The sequence below is a fragment of the Nansenia antarctica genome (assembly GCF_963989245.1).
Source record: "Nansenia antarctica genome assembly, chromosome: 4".
Lineage (NCBI taxonomy): Eukaryota > Metazoa > Chordata > Actinopteri > Argentiniformes > Microstomatidae > Nansenia > Nansenia antarctica.
Window position 1 is genome coordinate 7,992,612 of NC_137689.1, and position 22,500 is coordinate 8,015,111.

Sequence of the window (22,500 nt, forward strand, 5' to 3'; positions counted from 1 at the left end):
ACACCACACCACACACCACAGCACACACCACACCACACACACACACACACACACACACACACACCACACACCACACACACCACACAGCAGCACCACACAGCACACACCACAGCAGCACCAGGGTGTTTTGGGTGACACAGTTTGTGTGGTGATCTTTTCTGACAAACACAGTGAGGTTGTTTGATGAAAGAACGTTAATTAACATACTTAGCCTTAGAACCTAAGAAAACTTGTTTTACACAAACACACAACATCTGCTGTGAGTGTCACATTGACGCACGCACGCACGCACGCACGCACGCACGCACGCACACAGACACACCACAGTTGGTCTGGTGATCCTTTCTTACAAACACAGTGAGGTTATGATAGAAAATGCCTGGGAACAAAAGAATAGTGGGTACAGCAACAACCAAGCTACCTAACAATGACATAACAATCACAAACATGAATTAAAATACTTAACCTTAGATAAGAAAACTCATTTTACACAGAAACACACAACATCTGCAAGCGCACGCGCACACACACACACACACACACACACACACACACACACACACACACACACACACCCCTCTGCAGCAGCTTGTCCGCCCCCATATCCACAGTAACATCACTGCTCCCTATCATCAGTCTCACCTCCCTACAACAGCCCCGACTACATGCTGAGATTGAGAAAAACTAGATTCTTAAACTAATTCTTTAAAAGCTCAGATTCTCAGAGGGCACCATTTTGAAATTGCTAAAAAGTGGTGAAAGTTTCAGACAAGAAGACTAATTCATCCAATACTCATAGCATCTTTTGATTAAAACATCTACTGTAGAATATCCATGAGAGGGCATTAATGTATTGTGTTCTTGTGCTGCAACGTTTGCAGGAAAAGTGCTATACAAATAAAAGTTATTATTATTAACAGATGGCACTTTGGCACTTTGATATGGCACAATGTTTATCACGGATATCATGGTTGTCAATGTTGCATTTGACAGTTGGTAGTGACAGTTGGTCCATATGTAGCATGGGCAAAATGTCTCTCTGAAGTTACTGAATTAGATCAAAGATGTACTGTAATACTGTAACAAACCACCTACCTAAACTACCCGTCACTTGTCACATTTACTTCCTATCCTGTGCCTGAAGCTTAAAAGTAAACCAGAAAAATTCCTGCAGAAATGACAATCATTTTATTGACGATTAGGTTGAAAATGGCTTATGACACCAGAGCTATACAGAACAGGCATCTCTGGCAGGAGGGAGGGAGGGGGGGACGGACTACTGAATGTGATGATTCATCTTCCTCCGTTGCGGCGTATGCTAAGTGCTAACTTCAAAGTCTAGGGCTCTAACCAGACGTGGCAGACGTTGTCAGGCACTGTTAAGGTGCCTGTTGCTTGGCTAGTAAGGACACACCGATACCAGTACTGGTACTCGTACACGATAAGTGGGGCGGCTGTGGCGCAGGAGGTAGAGCCGCCCCGCTCACTGGGAGCAATTTCAGGCTCAGTGTCTTGCCCAAGGACACTTCGACATGTGGCCAGCCGGGGTTCGAACTAGCCACAGCCGCCCCCATGGTAGAGGTGGAAAAACCTCAGCAGTTTGGAGATATTTTAGGATACGCGATGATGACGACAGAAATAGAGCAGACTGCAAACTATGCTCTACTAAATTGTGTATATGTGACAGGGTCTGGTGGAACAGTTTCAGGATGACTATAATAATAGTGGCTGCCTTGCTTTGGGCTCCGGAACAGCATTGCAGTTTTTTGCTTATTTTATTGTTATTTTGTGTTCTTTTCTGCTCTAAAGTGGCTAGCTACCTCAGATATGACAGAGACACACGACTGCACACAAGTGACTTGATGACCATTTACCCCAAACCAGAGTTGTTACACTGGGACTTCCTGCTTGCTACAGACCGGCAGGCCGGCCAAACAATAGCGGTACCGTTTCCACAATGAAGGCAAAGAGGGCGCAGAGCCAGAATGCTGGGGAGGCTGAGACGGAGTGAAAACAAAGCATTCTGCTAGCCAACGTTCAATCATCATAGACAACAAGCTGTGAGAGCTAAGAGCAAGGATCTCCTTCCAGCAGGGAAACAAGGGACTGCAACATCATACGTCTGACAGAGACCTGGCAGGGTTCTCCGTCTGCTGCGCGGACAGGTCAACAGAACTTTCTGGGAAAAGTAAGGGAGGAGGCGTATGGAGGAGGGGAGGAGGGATATGGATGAGGGGAGATGGGGTGTGCTTCATGATCAACAATGCTTGGTGTAAACCAGAGAGAGTTCATTCCCTCAAGTCTTCCTGCTTCCCGAACCGGGAATACCTGGTGCTGCTGTGAAACTACTCAAAGGTTACCTAGGCAACGTGGTCTGGGAGATCTCTGGGAGATATGAATGATGACATACACAGGAAGTTGTATCCAAATCAGAAGCTGTGGATTAATAACCGCAAGAGATTCTGCCTTCAAATCTGGTGACAAACCAAATGACAAGAAAGCTTGCTACGACCTCTGCAGAGTGATTAAGGCAGCCAAACGGGAAAACTGTGAAAAGATAGAGTCACAGCTATGTAGCAATGACTCACGCAGCATGTGACAGGGGCTGCACACCATTTCAAAGTTCAAAGGGAGATCAAGCTGCACAGCTAACGTAGCTGGCTCTCTCCCGGACGAGCTGAATAGCTTCTACGCCCGCTTTGAGAACACCAACACCAACCTTCCTGAGAGGGCACGCAGCACAGACACCACAGACAGCACAGACAGTGCTCTGATCATCACCGAAGCAGACGTACGCAGGTTGCCCAGGTGCGCCAACATCTGCAAAGCAGCCGGGCCAGACGGCATCCCAGACTGGGTGATCAAAGTATGCGCACCAGCGCAACTGGCTGGTGTGTTCACGGACATAATCAATCTCTCCCCCTCCACAGGAAGAGTCTCCTGCTGTTTCAAGTCATCCATCGTTGTCCTCGTGCCGAAAAAGAACAAGGTGTCCTGCCTGAATGACTGGCGCCCTGGTGCTCTCACTCCCATCGTGAGCAGACGCTTTGAGAAGCCCAGTCAAGGCCCAGAGCTAACCAACCTCAACCTTACAGCTCACAGTCACTTACAAGAAACAACTTATTTGTCAGCGAATTCAGCTTGTTTTTGATTCACTGTATCGTCTGCCTTCCTGCTTTGTACTGGGGTGAGTGTTAGTGACGTGTTCAAAAGCAAGTACTGTGTGATCATCTAACTATGTGTAGTTATGTGTTGTTTTAGCATGTTGATGTTCTATCAGCATGTTGTGATGTGCTAAACATGTAGTTAGATGTTCATAGCGATGTTCTTTCTTAGCTGCTAGCTAGCTACCAACGTGATGGTAGCAAACGTGTCTGTTTTGATTAAGAGCGATTTTCTCCGATATTTGGTTTGAAGTGTACCAACACTGGAATAAGCATATCTTCTTCAACTATTTTCAGCTTTCAATGTATGACACATCATTTGAAAGCTTAAAATCTGCACTTTTCATAATCTGTCAAAAAAAACTTGCAGACTTGGGGACCAAAACACCAGATCCTGGCACATATTTAATTTGTTACAGTTGGGGGCGGCAGTGATGCAGGAGGTAGAACCGGCGTCTAATGATCGCAATGTCAGCAGTTCGAACCCCGGCTGGCCATGTGTCAAGGTGTCCTTGAGCAAGGCACTGAACCCCCTAATTGCTCCAGGGTCGCCGCCTATGGTATCCCTGTGCCTAGAGCATAAAATACAAAATTCCAACAATTGACTGAGAAGTTGATTGCATGGCAATAAAACTATTATTATTATTATTATTATTATTATTATTATTATTATTGTACCTGGTCTGAAAAACAGTGGTATCTGTGCATCCCAAATGGGTAATGTCGCCCTCTATCATTGCAGCACCTGAGAACCAAACCTCAGAACCAGTGGATGTGATGGATCTGTTGGCTGTTCTGCCAATTGGCCAGATCGTCATTGTAAATGAGAATTGGTTCTCAACTGACCTATCTGGTTAAATAAAGGTTAATAATAATAAATTCTGTGCTTTTTCTTATCTGTCGCCCAGGTATACAGGTGCACTCTGGGGGGCCTCATCTGCATGAATATATTTCCCATAGTTCCCCTCCCGCCATGCCTGGGGAGTGGTATTTCCATAATACTTTGCCCACTAAGCGCGCTTAAAAAAAACCCTGACACAGCAAAAACCAAGAACTATGTCCCAAGACAACCTTCTACAACGCTCTCAGCAAATACCTAAAGTGCCTAAAGACAGAAAGGGGAGTCAGGGTGTCCCTTTCCTCAACCGCCTGTACGCGGTTTCCCCGACTACTCTAATCCTACAGTACAACTCCACACTTTTGGAATAACCCCCTAAAGACACAAAGAAACAACACGATTTAGACCCTGAAAAGCAGTGCTGTCGTACGCTAGCTAACCTTGGAGAGCCAGCAGGCTCTAACTCTATCGAGCTATTGCAGCAGCAACGGAAGAAGAACTCCCACAGTAATCTCTGCCTACACGGTAGAGAGTGTTAGCGGGTTCAGCCTAGCTCTTTCATCTCTGCCTAGGAAAGGGCGACGGCGGGGAACCGTGATGCAAAGCTTCTGTTTGTGGCTGACTGAGAACACAAACAACTCCAGCCTCATTAGAAGTTGTCGTGCCTGCATTGTATCGAAGCCGTCAGAGAAGGCAGCGTGGCGTTTCTCAGCAGTTGTCCAGAGACAATGAAAAACAGGCTTAACGATACAACCAACCCTTAACGATACAACCAACCAACCCACGTTCAGACAATCCTACAGCAGCCTCATCAGCCCTGGTTTCAGGGAGACGAGGTAACGGTCATATACTTGGAAAACAGAGAAAAAGGTGAAGAAGAAAAAAAAGGTTACCGGTACACAACCACCGGGGTAGCCGTACTCCTGTCGCTACTTTCGTGACCCATAGCCACCCTCCCTCCCTCCCTCCCACTTACCCTGCCTCTCCCTCCCTCCCTCTCTCACCCCCCCCCCCCCCCCACACACACACACACACACCTGCGAGGCTCGTAGATTCCTTACCTTGACATGAGACCTCAGTGCACAGTAACATGCAAAAAGCATGGCAGAGCTCTGGGAGCATGAGGAGCCGTGGTGTGTGTTGGTGGCTGAGCTTCTTAAAAGAGGAAAGAAAGAAAGAGAGGGAAGAAGAGAGGAGAGCAGCCAAGGCACCGGATCAGAGCACAACAACGCTACGTCCCTGAGCGAGGCTAAGCTACGAGGCTAAAGCTAGGAGGCTAGCATGGTGTGTTACAGTACTGAGCCCTGCTTGGGTGACTTTTCAGACAAGAGACATGGCAGGGGAAGGCATGGAGGCAAGCAGCACTACGTCAAGCTTCACAGCTGACAAGTCAGGCAGGGTTTAGCTGCCAAGAGTAAGAGAGAGAGAGGGGGAGAGAGTGAGAGTTGTGTGTGTGGGTCGTTGTGTGTGTGTGTGTGTGTGTGTGTGTGTGTGTGTGTGTGTGTGTGTGTGTGTGTGTGTGTGTGTGTGTGTGTGTGTGTGTGTGTGTGTGTGGGGGCGAGTGTGCGTGTGTATGTGGGCGTGTGTGGGCGAGCGTGCGTGAGTGTGTATGTGTGTGTGTGTGAAGAGATTATGTGCATGTAGCCGTTGTGCTATAATTTCACTCTAAGGAGCAACATAGGAAGTAGGAGGAAATAATGAGGGGAATAAAGAAAAAATAAAGAAAGAGGGAGAAGGAGGTGAGGACTGCTTTCTGGTGATGGGAGTGTGATCAGCTTACTGTTTAAGATTCATCAAAAACCCAAAGGAACCAGGGAGTAGGTAGGTGTGTGTGTGTGTGTGTGTGTGTGTGTGTGTGTGTGTGTGTGTGTGTGTGTGTGTGTGTGTGTGTGTGTGTGTGGGTGGGTGGGTGAGTGGGATGGTTTGCTCTTGGGGAAAAGCATTGGCCAATACCAGAAATCCCTTCTCTCTCCTCACACAACCTGTTACATAACAGTAGCATCTCTACCACCCTCACCCCAAAACTCTGCCGCATTAAAAACGCACCTCCTTGACAAAGAGGAGGGACGACCAGACCAGACCACACGATTGCATGTTCCTACTTGTAACCTTTGTGACAGCAGCTGGAGAAACCGGGAACAAGTCCCCAACCAATCAAAATGTGCGATGCCATGGATTCGGTGAGTAATCCCCCAGTACTCTATCTACACTAACGAGGTAGTAGTGGGGGATTACTCAGCGAATCCATTGACTAGCGAGTGTGTCATCGACTTTCAACAACGCTGAAATGTATTTATATTTTCGGAATTAAAGTCTGAGCGGTCCGTCGGTTGGCGACTTGTTCCCCGGTTTCACCAGCTTCGGAGACCGTGCTTTTTCACGAGCTGCACCCCGCCTCTGGAACTCTCTCCCTCAACCACTCAGAGACTCACCCTCACTCTCCACCTCAAATCCCACCTCAAAACCTACCTGTTCTCCCATGCATACAACCTCCCCTACCCCTAACCATCTCCCCCAACCCTGCCACCCCCCTCCCCCCCTGGACATTGCTGTGTTAATTGTTCCCTGTTCGTTAACTCTGTGTTCTATGTTGCTCATGTTATCTGTTGCTTGTTGTTTCTGTGTTTTCAGTTTTTCCCATATTGTCAGCGTCTTTGAGCCCCGGAAAAGCGCTATTATAAATACAATGAATTATCATTATTACCAGCTGCTGTCACATATTTAAACCGAAGGTTTGGTCAGGCTGTGTCTCTGCAGGGTTAAGTGTTTCCTTACTCGAGAGGAGAGACCAGTTTTACTGTTCTAAAATAGAGACCGATTCTATTCACAGTCAGATCAGACACCTGTCAAAGTGTTCAAATGTGCCCCGGCACCTATTTCATTCCACTTGTCTGTATTTCATTCACGTCCTCAACTGCCAGACTGAACTGAGAGGCTCCTGTGAGGGTAGATAAAGTCTCACTACTATTGAAAGGAGTAGAAGCCGCACATTCTAAAACCACGGCAAATGTGGTTTTAATATGACAACGGTTTCGGCCGTAGCCTTTGTCAAGTCTTAAATATATACAAAACAGTACAAGACAGCCATTAAATAGTCTCACTGCTACCATAAGTACGTTTTTTGGGGGGAAACAGATAGCGACATCAAAAGGGAAGCAGGTAGCACGATTCATGTAAACACAATCATCACCAACTTCTCTAACGAACAGCTAGCCTAGCGCTAGCTAAGTACTGTACAGATGTCCTTGAACGATCGACCACTGCTGCTGACTCTGAAGGTACCGTCCATCTTTACCAAAGAGGGATCAGAACACACTGTTGTTATAGGAACAGTATGATCAGCCAAGGTGAAGAGAACAGCCTACACCATCATTACAGCAGCAGCAGCCTGGGTCTGTACAGAGGAGCTGACAGCCTCACAGACAGGAAGGTACATCCGTCTGTCAAAGGCAGACTTAACAGACTTAACTGGCAGCTTTGCACTGCAGCCAGAGCCGGTGGAGTGTGGGGGTGTGGGGTGTAGGTGTACATGCAGGTGGGCTCGAGGGCCACTAGGGGGAAGTATGCAAGCTCTCACACTCCAGCAGCATTCACATCGCCTCAGCTGTGAGGGACACTTCAACCCCTGGTTGTGAGACACACCACTCACAATCAGAGTCTTTGAGCCCCGGAAAAAGCGCTTTATAAATACAATGAATTATGAATTATTATTATTAGATGTATTAGAATCGAAATGCATATTCAGTGACACAACACATATGGTTTTATGAATTCAGGATCATATCCCTGAGGTAAAGGAAAATGCATCTGTTTACAAGGCCAATGGTTACTGGTGTCAGAGAATTATGAAAATAGCCCTACAGTTTACAAAGGAGGCGAAAATAACGACATCTTTTTATCCTATGATACGATACCATTTGGAGCTTTTAAGCGTTTCATCAGAAGCACAAAGTACAAACTCAGTCTGATTGTACTACCAGATAAAGGGGACCTGGGTTCAATGTGTTTATTCAAACGTAGCGGCATTAGACACGCTAGGTACCGTAGCTTCTCTGAAAATCAACTTATCATAGCAGGAATTGGCTGGGGGTGCAGGATTACAGCTGCTGAAAGTCAGAGAGGCGGAGGTGGCAGTTCCAATCATCTAAAATCTTCATATCCTGAGCCGTCGAGAGCCAATTACGTGACAGTTTGGCACCCGCACCCGGATGTGGCATGTATAAACGCTGCGATGCGCCTGATCTCTTCATCCGCATGCGTCCTGCCTGGGTGCGTGCTGAGCGCAGGTATGCGGGTATGCGGGCAGGCATGCAACGAGGCACGAGGCAGAATGCAGTGGGAGGAGGTATAAAAGATTGCCGCTTTATAGAATATATTTTTGGTTTCCCGGCCTCCCTGTTACCGTGGTAACATCGCCCTTTCTACGGTTCTATGCTGCCTTTACAGAAAAGGATGAGATGAGAGAAAGATCTCCCCTTTTTTTTTTTTGCTTTCACAGAGTAATAGGGTGCAAACAGAGATGAGTGGGAAGAGAGGCGCAGGAGGGAGGGAGGGAGGGAGGGAGAGAGGAGGAGGAGGGTGGAGGAGTGAGGGGGAGGATCGACGAGGTAGAGAAAAGGAAGTGGAGGAGAGCTGGGGGTGGCTGGCTGGTGAATGAACAGAAACATTCGCTACAGTACGTCTGCAACAATGAGCTAACGCTAGCAGAGACTGGCCTGAAACACTTATACATCTACATCAAGTATTACCACACACGTATGCACACACAAGCACACACACATGCATGCACACACACACACAGGCATGCATGCACACACACACACACACAGACTTATACATCTTCAAGTATTACCACACACGTATGCACACACAAGCACACACACACACTTACACATCTACAAGTATTACCACACACACAAACACACACACACACATGCATGCACACACACACACACACACACAGGCATGCATGCACACACACACACACACACTTACACATCTACAAGTATTACCACACACACAAACACACACACACACACTTATACATCTACATCAAGTATTACCACACACGTATGCACACACACACACACACACTTACATCTACAAGTATTACCACACGTATGCACACACAAGCACACACACACACACACACACACACACACACTTATACATCTACAAGTATTAGTACCCCACACGTATGCACGCACACACACACACACACTTACATCTACAAGTATTACCCCACACGTATGCACACACAAGCACACACACACACACACACACACACACACACTTATACACCTACAAGTATTACCACACACGTATGCACACACAAGCACACACACACACACACTTATACATCTACAAGTATTACCACACACGTATGCACACACAAGCACACACCACACACACACACACTTATACATCTACAAGTATTACCACACACGTATGCACACACAAGCACACACACACACACACTTATACATCTACAAGTATTACCACACACGTATGCACACACAAGCACACACCACACACACACACACTTATACATCTACAAGTATTACCACACACGTATGCACGCACAAACAGTGGGCCTTTTTTTTGTGGGCTAAAACAGTAAAAAGTAAAAATATTTTCAGTGCTTTTGAAATGTGCCAAATGATTATTTGCAATCGGGGGTTTGTGAAAGACTCATAATTGACATGATGCTGAATCAGCCAATCAGATCCTCTTATAGTTGTTTTTTTTTCCATCATTAAGCGTCACAATAGGCTGTACATTAAATGTGTCAGATGGAGGGGGGGGGGGCTGTCGATATAGAACACTGCTCTCTCTCTCTGGTGGGGGGGGCAACCTGCCCTTCAGCTGATAGACACCCACTGAACATGATGTGGGTTATTGTTTGGTTTATATAATACAACCCTCTGATGTATGGTCAACTAGGAGGGCAGGAAGAAGAGATGTCCATGTACAGTAGTGTAATAGTGGATAATAGTGGCATCTGCTAATGCACTCTTCTGTATCGTCCAGCACATGCATCACGGCAAATGTAATCATTATTTTTTCGTCACATATTATACAGTTGCCATATCTCTGCTCTGAGTAGACCAATCAACTTCACAGGATGTTCCCATCTGATGTTTATGAATTCCTCTTCCTGTTATCTATTTGTAAATAATTTTCACCAAAGGTGAAGGTGGTCAAAATCCAGAGGAGTGTAACGACAAACTACTAAGATCGGCTAGAACTACTAAGTTTCAACATTGTTGAAAAGCACAACACAAACTCGCTAGTCAAGCCAAAATACAACAACGCAATGGATTGGGTGAGTAATCCCCCACTGCTACCTAGTTAACTAGAACACCACTTTACATTGTTAGCAGGCTCACAAAACAAGCTGTGTTTGTTGACTAGCGATGTGTCATTGATTTTCAACAACGCGGAAATGTATTTTTCTAAAGAAAATTCGGATCATTACATCAGATCCGGAAATGAGGACCAAAGCATTAGAACGTGTCACATGTGTGGAGGCTTAGGAGAAGCTGTCAATATCTAGTATTGATTCTAGGCTTTGCAGTTGTCTTTGGAGTCTGCTATTGGTGTCTGTCAACATGAGGACCAAAGAGACATCAATGAAAGTCAAGGAAGTCATTAAGAGGCTGAAATATCAGAAAAGTAATTAATTCATAGCCACATCCTTAGACTTAGCAAAACCAATAGTTTGTAACATCATTACAGAAGAAAGCGCCAATGAGCTCAGCAATCTCAAACAGGCAGGTAGGCCAAGGATGACTTCTACTGGACAGAGGATGACCGACGAATGCTCACCATAATTAAGAAAAAGAAAAAACAACAACAACAACAAACAACAACTGTCCTAGAGATCAGGGGGGTATTCCAACAACCTCGCTAAAGGAAAATCCAGGCTTATTTTGATAAATCTTGCGAGATTTACAATAAAATCCAGCCTTATTTTGACAACTCTCGCAAGACTTAACTTTTCCTTTAACAACGTTGATGGAATACCCCCCAGGAACACTCTCCAGGAGGTAGGCGTGAACGTGTCAGAGACCATCAGCAGAATAACGTCATCAGCCACACTACAGAGGCTTCACTGCCAGGTGCAAACCACTAGCTATCCTCAACAAGGATGGCCAGGTTATAGTTCGCTAAAACAGTTTGCGCCCCCCTCCCCTCTCTGGAAGAGCTGTACAACACACGCTGTCTCAGGAAGGCCTCAAAGATCTCCAGGGACCCGACCCACCCTGGGCACGTATACTTTACCAGGCTGCCCTCGAAAAGGAGGTACAGGACCCCGGCCGCTAAGACAAACAGACTGAAGAACTGCTTCTACCACAGGGCCGTCCAGGCCCTGAACACAGCAAAGGCCAGAAGAAGTTCTGGGCCCTGGACAGTCTGGACGGATTGTATGGCAGCTGCTGGACTGAAAAAATCAGGTGTAGTGCTGAGGCACAAACATGTACATTTCAAGCCTGCAAACTGTGACACTTTAAATAACGTGAAAAAATACTATTGTGCAATATGACAACCCTAGTTGACTATCTGTGCAGTATAGTACAGTGGATTGTGTACATAGCCTTTATTTATGTAATGTACCAGCTCCTTACCTTCTTGTGATTTTTTTTCTTTTTCTAAAAGTGTTTTTTTTTCCCTTTCCTAGCACCAGGGGAGCCACCCCTCCTAAATTTCGTTGTTTGGTACCTGTACTGTAGCAATGACAATAAAGTCCATTCATTCATAAAAAGCCTGCAGAGGTCTGGAGAACCGCGTTGTGGACAGATAAGATGAACGTGATCATGTACCAGAGAGGAAAGAGTCTGGAGAAAAAAGGATATGCCCAAGATGTATAGCATACTACCTCATCTGTGACACATGGTGGAGGGGGCGCTATGGTGTGGGCACGTATAGCTGCCACAAGAACTGGCTAACTGGTCTTAATTGATGATGTCACTGACTGCAGCAGCAGAGTGTGTTCTGGAGTGTACAGAAACATCTCGTCTGCTTGAGTACGAGGCCGAGCAAATGCCTCCGAATTCATTGGATGGTTTTTCATCTTCTTCGGCGTATGGGTAGTTGTTTTTCCTCTCCACTCCACCAGGCTCGGGGCCGAGGGGCTACCCTTTTACCACCCCGAGACCTGGTTGAGGGGCTCACCCGGGCTATATTTCTGGACACCCCTCCAGAAGCCACGTCATCGTCTCGTCATCTAATACCGACAGACCATGCATCCCGTTGGGTGGGTGGTACACCGGGCAATCCAGGATAATATGGTCTGCGGTTTGGTCCTCTGCGCCACACTCGCACGACGCATTTGGGGCCAAGCCCCATCTGTGCATTGATGAGCGGAAACGCCCGACGCCGGTCCGGAGACGATTGAGCCTCACCCAGGATAGCCTTGGCAAGTCCATCCCGAGGGGCTCAGCGCCGGCGACTGGGATGTGGTCGCGGAGTTTGGAGGTGTTAGCCTCCCACTCCGCGCGCCACATATAATCCGCCCATCCTGCCGCACTGATGTTGAGATCTCTGCATTGCTGCCTGAGATCCTGTGCGGCAGGCACAAATGGGTGTCTCGACTTGAGACGCCGGGAGGGCTCCGCTGTTATAGTGAGCCTATCATGGAGCAGATGGTTATTAAGCTCCGCGGCCCGGCAGGCGAGACGTGCTGTGGCTCCCATGCGGCGGAGGCCTGCGGGCTGGATGCCTGCTAGGATGGGAAGGTTGTCCACGGGGGTAGGACGCAGGCATCCTGTCACAATGCGCAAGGCTTCGTTTATAGGCGAGTCGATGAGGCGGGTGTGGGCACTGCGACACCATACTGGGGCGCAGTATTCACTAGTTGAATAAACGAGGGCTAGGGCTGCCGTGCGCAAGGTCCTTGCGCCGGCGCCCCAGCCCGAGCCAACCAGTCGCCTCATCAACGCCACACGAGCTGTTAACTTCTTGCGCAGTGACTCGAGGTGTCGGCGAAACGTGAGCGTCCTGTCCAATGTCACGCCGAGATAGATTGGCTCAGCGGAACATGGCAGGGGAGTTCCATCTAGGTGTACTCTAAGCTCACGTTTAGCCTCCCTGTTGTTAAGGTGGAAGGCAGCCGACACCGTCTTTGCCTCGCTAAGCTTCAATCTCCATTTCCGGAAGTATGCCACTAGTGTCTGCATGTCCTGGCTCAGAATCCCCTCCACAGACTGGTTTTTCATCATACAGCAAGACAATGACCCCAGACATACTGCCAAAGCAACTAGGGAGTTTAGGGGCCAACAAGCAGATAGTTGACTTGACAGTTGGCCAAGCCAACTGTTTAAATCAAATCAAATCGAACTGCATTTCATTTCTTGACGAAGAGGCCTGGCAGAGTATCACACCCAGCATCTGGTGTGGTCAATGGGTTGCAGACTTCAGGCAGTTTTTGCCAGACATGGATTGCCGACTAAATACTAAACATGAGGACTTTATTTGGACAAGATATGCATTTTTTTCAATACTTTTTGGAGCCCTGAAATAGGGGAAGTAGTTTAAATATATATATATATTCCCAATATGAACCCCGCCTCATTGAATTAAAGCGGAGAATCTCTATTTTTGGCTTTGAGCTAGTTGCTCAATTTCAAATCCAAACTGTTGGAGTGCAGAGCTAAACGAAGACAAATGCTTCCTCGTTCTAGCACTTAAGGAGGTCACTGTATTTCAACGTCTGCTTTTGACTATTATGACGTTTATAATGAAGACAACCTTTATCTACAGGAGTGTCTACACCACTATCAATCAGTTGACTTTTAAATCATTAAATCATTATGACGTTTATAATGAAGACAACCTTTATCTACAGGAGTGTCTACACCACTATCAATCAGTTGACTCATGCTGAACATGTAAAACAATCCAAACATCCACATATCTCTGTTTTGGGAGGAGAATGTGAATTCAACTACTTCTAACAAGGCCCTCTCTGAGGTACTGTGAGATAACTTCTAACAAGGCCTCTCTGAGGTTCTGTGAGATAACTTCTAACAAGGCCTCTCTGAGGTACTGTGAGATAACTTCTAACAAGGCCTCTCTGAGGTACTGTGAGATAACTTCTAACAAGGCCTCTCTGAGGTACTGTGAGATAACTTCTAACAAGGCCTCTCTGAGGTAACAAGGTCCTCTCTGAGGTACTGTGAGATAACTTCTAACAAGGCCTCTCTGAGGTACTGTGAGATAACTTCTAACAAGGCCTCTCTGAGGTACTGTGAGATAACTTCTAACAAGGCCCTCTCGGAGGTACTGTGAGATAACGAAAAAAGAAAAAAACTATTTTGAAGGTCAGTATAGTATCATAACAGCCTGCCATCGCGACAAGAACCTGCAGCACAATAATTCACCTTCTTTTTAACCTCGAAGCCACAGGACAGAAATAGAGCTGAGGTTGCTGTGGGCATCTGTGGGAGAGACGCCGTTTGATACGGGACGGAGGTGCTTTTGAAATCAATGGATGACAAGCTAGTGTAATAAAATGCTAATCTGCACAAACAAACGTGTGACTGGATACATGCTGGCAGCTCAGAGGAGGAAGAGCAGAGCTACAGCAAAGCCAGGAGACTTTAACAAGTATAAATATATCTCCTCCCAGAGGCATCTACCCCCTGAACGGATGAGTCATCCACACACACAATCCACACAGAATACACACACACACACACGCACACAGAGAATACACACATGCTTACATAGGCACGCACGCACGCACGCACACTTATACATCTACATCAAGTATTACCACACACGTATGCACACGCACACTTATACATCTATAAGTATTATCACACACAAGCACACACACACACACTTATACATCTATAAGTATTACCACACACGTATACATGCACACACAAGCACACACACGCACACACTTTTATACATCTATAAGTATTAGCGCACACACATTTATCCATTTACAAGTATTACCACCCACGTATGCACACACACACACACATGCGCACACACACACACACACACACACACACACACACACACACTCTCACACACACACACATGCGCACACACACACACACACACACACACACACACACTCTCACACACACACACCCACCCATCCCCACACTCACTCACTCACTCACTCAGGTGTTAGTAGAGGTCAGAGGCGGGGGTCCTGTGCTTGCTGGTTCTGAGACCCAGACATCTCTGTACCTGTGTCCCAGACAGAGTCCTGCCCTGAGCCCAGCCCCTCCCTGTTCCCTGACCTGAACATCTGCACACATGGTTCATTTGCCAGAAACACTATTCCTGGCATCTGTATCTGAAGTGCCATAGAGTCATAAATTAAAGTAAGTTTAGGGGCGACTGTGGCGCTGGAGGTAGAGCCGGCGTCTAACGACCGCAAGGTCGGCAGATCGGTGGTTTTGAACGCTGGCTGGCCGTGTGTCGAGGTGTCCTTGGGCAAGACACTGAACCCCACTGAATATGTGTGTGAACGGGTGAATGAGAGTAAAGTGCTTTGGAATAAGGCGCTATATAAGTCAGTTTACCAATTCACCATAATAGAAAACAGAACAGAACAGAACAGAATCTCAATAATAGACTTGTTTAATGTCTCATTTAAAACAACCACGAAGTCAGTCAACATCAGCCCACACAATGGACTTAGAGAAGGCTACATACCAATAGTAGAGTACTTAGTATAGTACTGTAGCATAGCATACTGTAGCATAACATACTATAGCATAGCATACTGTAGCATAGCGTAGTGTAGCATAGCATACTATAGCATAGCATACTATAATGGGAGTACAGGAAGGAGAATCTGTAGGAGGAACGAGTCTCCCCCCACAGCAGTGTGATGATTCACAGGATAATCTCCGACTCCTCACACACAGTAACTGTCCTCCTCCACGTCTCTGGGGCCATCAGGCAGATCTCAGTCTCTCTATCTCTCTGAGCCTCCCCCGTTCAATCAATTAATCACATAATTACATCAGGGCAGGGATTGTTCTGTGTCTCCTCTACGTGTGTGAGCCTAATGATGACATGGGGAGATCGGGGATCATTGGACAGGACAGCTCTGTTTGTGTAACAGCCTCTGTTATGTATTGAAGGGTTATTTATTTTGTAGCTATGTGAGTCACCGTAGTAGGAATGGAGAAAAGCTGTATAGGTAACGAGTGTTGCCCGGTCAGATAAGGAAGTGATACCATGGTAAATAGTAAATGGACTGCACTTATATAGCGCCTTTTTGCTGCTCCAAAGCTGCTCCAAAGCGCTTTACAACGGCCTTTCATTCACCCATTCACGCACACATTCACACACCAATGGCGGCAGATGCATTTTGACAGATGCAAGGCGCTGGCCCGCTCACTGGGAGCAATTTTGGGGTTCAGTGTCTTGCCCAAGGACACTTCAACATGTGGCCAGCCGGGGCTCGAACCGCTGATCTGCCAACCTTGTGATCATTAGACGGCGACTCTACCTCCTGCACCACAGACGCCCCATACCTGTATACCTGTGGTAGGTTCAGTAAAGCTACGGAGATATCAAACGTTTTTTGCCGCCTCTTCCTCCACTCTTTATTGGGGAATTCTAAATTCTAGAAACATAACCGCCTCCTTGTGTTCAGAGTAAACGGCAGGAAAGGGTCCGTCAACCAATCACACAGCAGTTCAGAGGGTCTGTCAACCAATCACACAGCAGCTCAGACCCTCCCTCCTGTACTGCTGTGACCAGATGGGACCAAGCTGTGTTCGTAGAAAAGTAACGTATCATCTTGTCATAGATTGCTCAGGACATCTCACACAACACAAGCCTTATGTTAGTTTGCTAGCTACTGCTGGCTGGTCACAATAAAAGGCCACTCTCTAAAATGTGCTTGTGTTTTATCACACAGCACAATGCCACAGATGTCACAAGTTTTGTGGGAGCGTGCAATTGGCAGGAATGTCCACCAGAGCCCGTGAATTTAATGTTCATTTCTAGAGGTCAGCATGCCAATTGCACGCTCCCTCAAAACATGTGCCATCTGTGGCATTGTGCTGTGTGATAAAACTGCACATTTTAGAGCAGCCTTATATTGTGACCAGCTTACGACACACCTGTGTAATAATCACGCTGTCTAATCAGCATCTGGATACGCCACACCTGTCAGGTGGATGGATTATCTCGGCAAAGAAGTGCTCACTAACACAGATTTAAACAAATTTGAGCAGGTTTCCCTTTCCTGTTTCTTCAGTTCCTGTATCTTGCGGTGACATCACCTGGTCCAACAGAGCTACAATGTGGCAGGCTTTTGTCACGACCCAGCACCAACACACCTGATTAAACTAAATAAAAGTTATCATCAATGTATTGATTAGTGTGTAAGGACTTGGCTGGAACGAAAGCCTGCACAGCCTCTACCTCTCCTAGACCAGGGGTGGTGACCACGGGGCTCTGCCATCCATCTGAAACGCTGTTCCTACAGAAGGTACTGGAACATAATGTCCTTCATCTGAAATGCTATCCTGTTCAGAACTCTGGGCTCTGAGCCCGGTCTGTGTGACTGGTCCTGACAGGCCGACCCCAGGCTGAGCCTCACCTCTCTGGACACGGCCAGAACCAGGAGGACCAGAGGTCACTGCCTTCACCTCCGCCTGCTCAGCCTGCCTCCGAATACACCCTCACACACACCTCACACACCTCCGCCTTCTGTGACATCACACACCTCCACCTGCCTGTGACATCACTGTGACATCATCACACACCTTAGCATGCCTGTGACATCATCACACACCTCAGCCAGCCTGTGACATCACCCCTCACCCTGCCTGTGACATCATCACACACCTCAGCCAGCCTATGACATCATCACCCCTCACCCTGCATGTGACATCACACCTAACACCTCTCTCTCCCCTCTTCCCTCCATGACCACTGCAGTGTGTGCACTGCAAAAAGCTCTCAAAGACAAGGGAAAGAAGTAATAAAATGGAATGATTATTATACTTGTATAATTGTTTATAACACCTGAGGCCGTATTTCCCCTGTGGATTTACCTGCCCAGGGACTGCTGATGTAATTTAGCTACCCTGCTAATTCAGGGAGAGTCAATGACTGTCCATTGTCCCTTTTAAATAAACAAATAAAAAAAATACTATTACTTAAAACATCTGCCAACAGAACAGGAACATTCTACTTGCCAAGCTGCAGTCAGACTGAAAAACAAGCACATTTGTCTGGATACAAAGACAAGATTTAACAATGATGTTCTCAATATCTAGGAAAATGTGCTTAAATTGAGCAAATGCTAGTGACATCACCTTGAGATAAGGACCGTGCATTTTACATAGCAAAATAGCATGTTGTGTTTAGAATAAGTAATCCTGATTTAGATGAATGTACTCGTACAACTACCAGAAACGAGATTGGCTTCCTTAAAGAAAGAAGGAATCTCATTTCTTTTCACTTCTTTATTGAGGACTCCAATATATATCCTGAGGCTGCATATGGGCAGAACAAAGGATGCAAAAACAACAACAACAACATCAAAGGCCACTGGTACAAACGTAACAGTGCTTTACCTTTCTTATAATAACACAATACACAGGTCTGTTATCAGGACCGAAAATGAAAGAATTGGCATCGGGCAACCCTAGTCAATAATGAACTTCTTCTTCTCTGCAATTGCTTTTATAGATATGAACAGTGTACTGTCTTTGTTCTGGAGGCTACTGTATTTTGTCTACATGATTGCTGTGCTGTGTACAAGATTGACAATAAAACAGTGAATTCCATTTGGTTATTATTTCTTCTTAATATGGGAAGACATGAAAAGGATAAGATGCCGACTGACTTTGCTGACTTTGACAAAGCAGTTCTGTACTTGTCAGTGTTGATCAAACAGCTTTATAATTCTGGTAATTCTAGTTTCAAGGCAGCATTACGTTACTCAGAACCAGTAATATAATCTCAGTTATAATATCTTATTAACATAATTAAGGACAAAAGTTAAATGCTACAACAAGGTAGGAAAAGATACAATTTGCTTGGTAAGAAGAAATATTATAAATATATTTCATCTAACTTAAACTTTAACTTTCTGCAGTGTGACATCATGGGGTCACAAGTGCAAGTCTGCCAGGTCAAGAACAAGAAGGGTTTAGGCAACCGTGTCCTTATCTAACATACTGTACCATTTCCTTGTTTTAGCCTGGGGAAATGTGTTAAAACATCTCTATCTGCCGAGGGCGTGGTGAGTCGGTACTGTTGTTACTATGCAACACTAACATCGTAAAAACAACAAAAGAGGCTTATTGTGCTTAAGGGACCACAGGGAGGAAAACAACATTTGTTTATATAATATTTCCCTCAGAGGGAGTCTCCTCATCTCTACAGTGTCAGGTACATTCCTCAGCTTAACTGACGGGTCGATGCCAGAGATTGGCCAGGGAGTACACTCAGCAGATTCCAAAGGGCTAAAGCAGTCAATGATTGGACAGTGAGGGGCTAAGGTAGTTATGATTGGACAGTGAGGGTCTAAGGCAGTCAGTGATTGGCCAGTGAGGGGCTAAGGCAGTCAGTGATTGGCCAGTGAGGGTCTAAGGCAGTCAGTGATTGGCCAGTGAGGGTCTAAGGCAGTCAGTGATTGGCCAGTGAGGGTCTAAGGCAGTCAGTGATTGGCCAGTGAGGGTCTAAGGCAGTCAATGATTGGCCAGTGAGGATCTAAGGTAGTCAATGATTGGCCAGTGAGGGTCTAAGGTAGTCAATGATTGGCCAGTGAGGGTCTAAGGCCGTCAATGATTGGACAGTGAGGGTCTAAGGTAGTCAATGATTGGACAGTGAGGGTCTAAGGCTGTCAGTGATTGGCCAGTGAGGATCTAAGGTTGTCAATGATTGGACAGTGAGGGTCTAAGGTTGTCAATGATTGGCCAGTGAGGGTCTAAGGCCGTCAGTGATTGGCCAGTGAGGATCTAAGGTTGTCAATGATTGGACAGTGAGGGTCTAAGGTTGTCAATGATTGGACAGTGAGGGTCTAAGGCAGCAGACACTGTGGGCCTCAAGTATTGGGGGTGAGGACGCTCTCTGTGTCTGCCTGTGGTGTCAGCTACATAACATCTGACAACCAGTGTGTGTGTGTGTGTGTGTGTGTGTGTGTGTGTGTGTGTGTGTGTGCGTGCGTGTTTAGGGGGTACTCTCAATTCCCGGTGTAAGCAGCTCTTATTGGCTTAACCCCAGCAGAACCCCCTGGGGGGTTAAAGCTAGCATTAGCCTCTGCCTGCCTGTCACGCTAGCTAGCTCACCTCCCCCTTCTACATCCTCCACACTCCCCCACAGCTACAGTGTGTAGACTAGATGATACACCACAGCTACAGTAAATGGTAAATGGACTGACTTTTTTAGCTCCATATTCCAAAGCGCTTTACAACAGCCTGTCATTCACCCTTTCACACACCCATTCACACACCAATGGCGGCAAGCTACCATGCAAGGTGCCGGCCCCACTCACTGGGAGCAATTTGGGGTTCGGTGTCTTGCCCAAGGACACCTCTTCATGTGGCCAGCCGGGGTTCGAACCGCCGGTCTGCCGACCTTGCGATCAGTAGACAACGGCCCTACCTCCTGCGCCACAGCTGCCCCAGTATGTAGACTAGATACACCACAGCTACAGAGTGTAGAGTAGATGCTTGTCACTGCATGGCCACACTACAGTGGATAAAAAGGATCTGATGAGATATAATTAGACACTCAAACCCCCATTTGCAGGTGAGGGCAGAGCACCACTTCACCACTGACAGCTGACAGCTCCTTCAGCAGGTCCCTGCTCTCACTACATCTTCTCTGCGTCGCGAGAGTTTCACATTTAGACAGGAAAGGAGGAGCACAAACAATCGGATTCAATTTATTTGAACGTCTTGAATGTCAACGAGAACATCCAGTACCAGTCAAACGTTTCGACACACTTACCCCGTTCAATTAAACGGGAAAGTGTGTCCAAACTTTTGACGGGTACTGTATGCCTGCACATGCAGCATAAGCTCACAAATAACAGCTCATACCTATACCAACCTTAACACTAGAGATGTCGTGCTTTTTTTTACCTACTCTTAGAGCCGTAAATCAGGCTGCCTCCTACACAGAAAAACTGCACAATAGCTTTATACTAGCTTATCCTGATGTGATTTAGAAAATGTAAGGATACTGGGTGGTAGAACGCACATATCTCGGGAAAGTCATGAAAGAAGGGTCCTGAAATTTGATCGAGTGCAAAGATATACTATTTATTTTACTCACAGGGGTCAAATGACCCCACCCATGGCTGTTCTAGTGTTAAATGACCCCACCCATGGCTGTTCTAGTGTTAAATGACCCCACCCATGGCTGTTCTAGTGTTAAATGACCCCACCCATGGCTGTTCTAGTGTTAATCACCCCACCCATGGCTGTTCTAGTGTTAAATGACCCCACCCATGGCTGTTCTAGTGTTAAAACCTAACATTCAAACAGTGAGTCTCAACCCAAGTAAATAAATATAAATATATTTATATGAATAAATGACCTCGTGTTCCTACACGTTCTGACCCAGGGCGCAATCACACACCACCCCACCCCCCCCCCCCCCCCGCCAGGCGGCGTTCCAGCAGGCGGCCCCCTTGTGTGTGGGAACCCTCGTCTCCTGGTTACATCATCACCATCACTGCCCAGAGGACGGAGAACAGCCCGACTAAAAACAGCGTCGGTGGAAGAGAATCAACACTCCTAGTGTAGGAGGAGAGAGATCTCTCTCTCTCTCTCCCTCCCTCTCCCTCCCCCCCTCTCTCTCTCTCTCTCTCCCTCCCTCCCTCTCCCTCCCCCTCTCTCTCTCTCTACCTCTCTTTCTCTTTTTCTCTCTCTCTCTCTCTCTCCCTCTCCCTCCCTCTCTCTCCCTCTCTCTCTCTCTCTCTCTCTCTCTCTCTCCCCCTCTCCCTCTCTCTCCCTCTACGTCACAGCTCAGCACTCAACCAACGTGGCCCACTAACTAGTGTTATATAACATGCCTGTGTGGAATGAAAATTGCATTTCATCATGCTGCGAATGCTCAATACCGGGGAGGGTGGTGGGGCGGGCGGCATAAATCAAAGGACATGGACGTGAGTACCAGTTAGAAATAATGGATCTTATAATTCAAACGTCAACGATAACACATTTTGTTTTTTCAGTAGTGAAATCATCCTCTTCGCTAGTCATACAAGGACTAGCCTTGGTTCTCTAGGATTTTTAAGGTGCTAAAAATCTAAAATGCAAAGAGCTGACGCTCCCAAAAAGCAAACTATCCTATCCCGCGGTGGTTATGGAGATTTCACAAATATGGATTTCTTCGAGGCTAGCTCGATACCAAGACACACGGAGCGCGCAGAAGCCGATATCGTTGTCTGAATAAGCGCTTCATCCCTTCTTAATAGGGAAACAGAGGCTACTGTATCTCATTACCTCATAAGGATATGTCAGTCCAATGTTTGCTCGCCGTAAATCTGTT

General features: G+C 46.6%; 1 protein-coding gene across 2 annotated transcripts in view; it reads right to left on the reverse strand.

Annotated features, from left to right (window-relative positions):
* The window catches only part of dlg2 (discs, large homolog 2), a gene marked incomplete at both ends in the record, with an annotated part of 166,343 nt that extends 161,238 nt beyond the window's left edge, over positions 1 to 5,105 (reverse strand). For both annotated transcript variants that reach the window (XM_080530366.1, XM_080530364.1), the window contains one exon: positions 5,064 to 5,105. In XM_080530366.1, coding sequence (XP_080386492.1) covers positions 5,064 to 5,105 — 42 coding nt within the window. The remainder of the gene's footprint in view (positions 1 to 5,063) is intronic.
* Between the last annotated feature and the right edge of the window lie 17,395 nt (positions 5,106 to 22,500).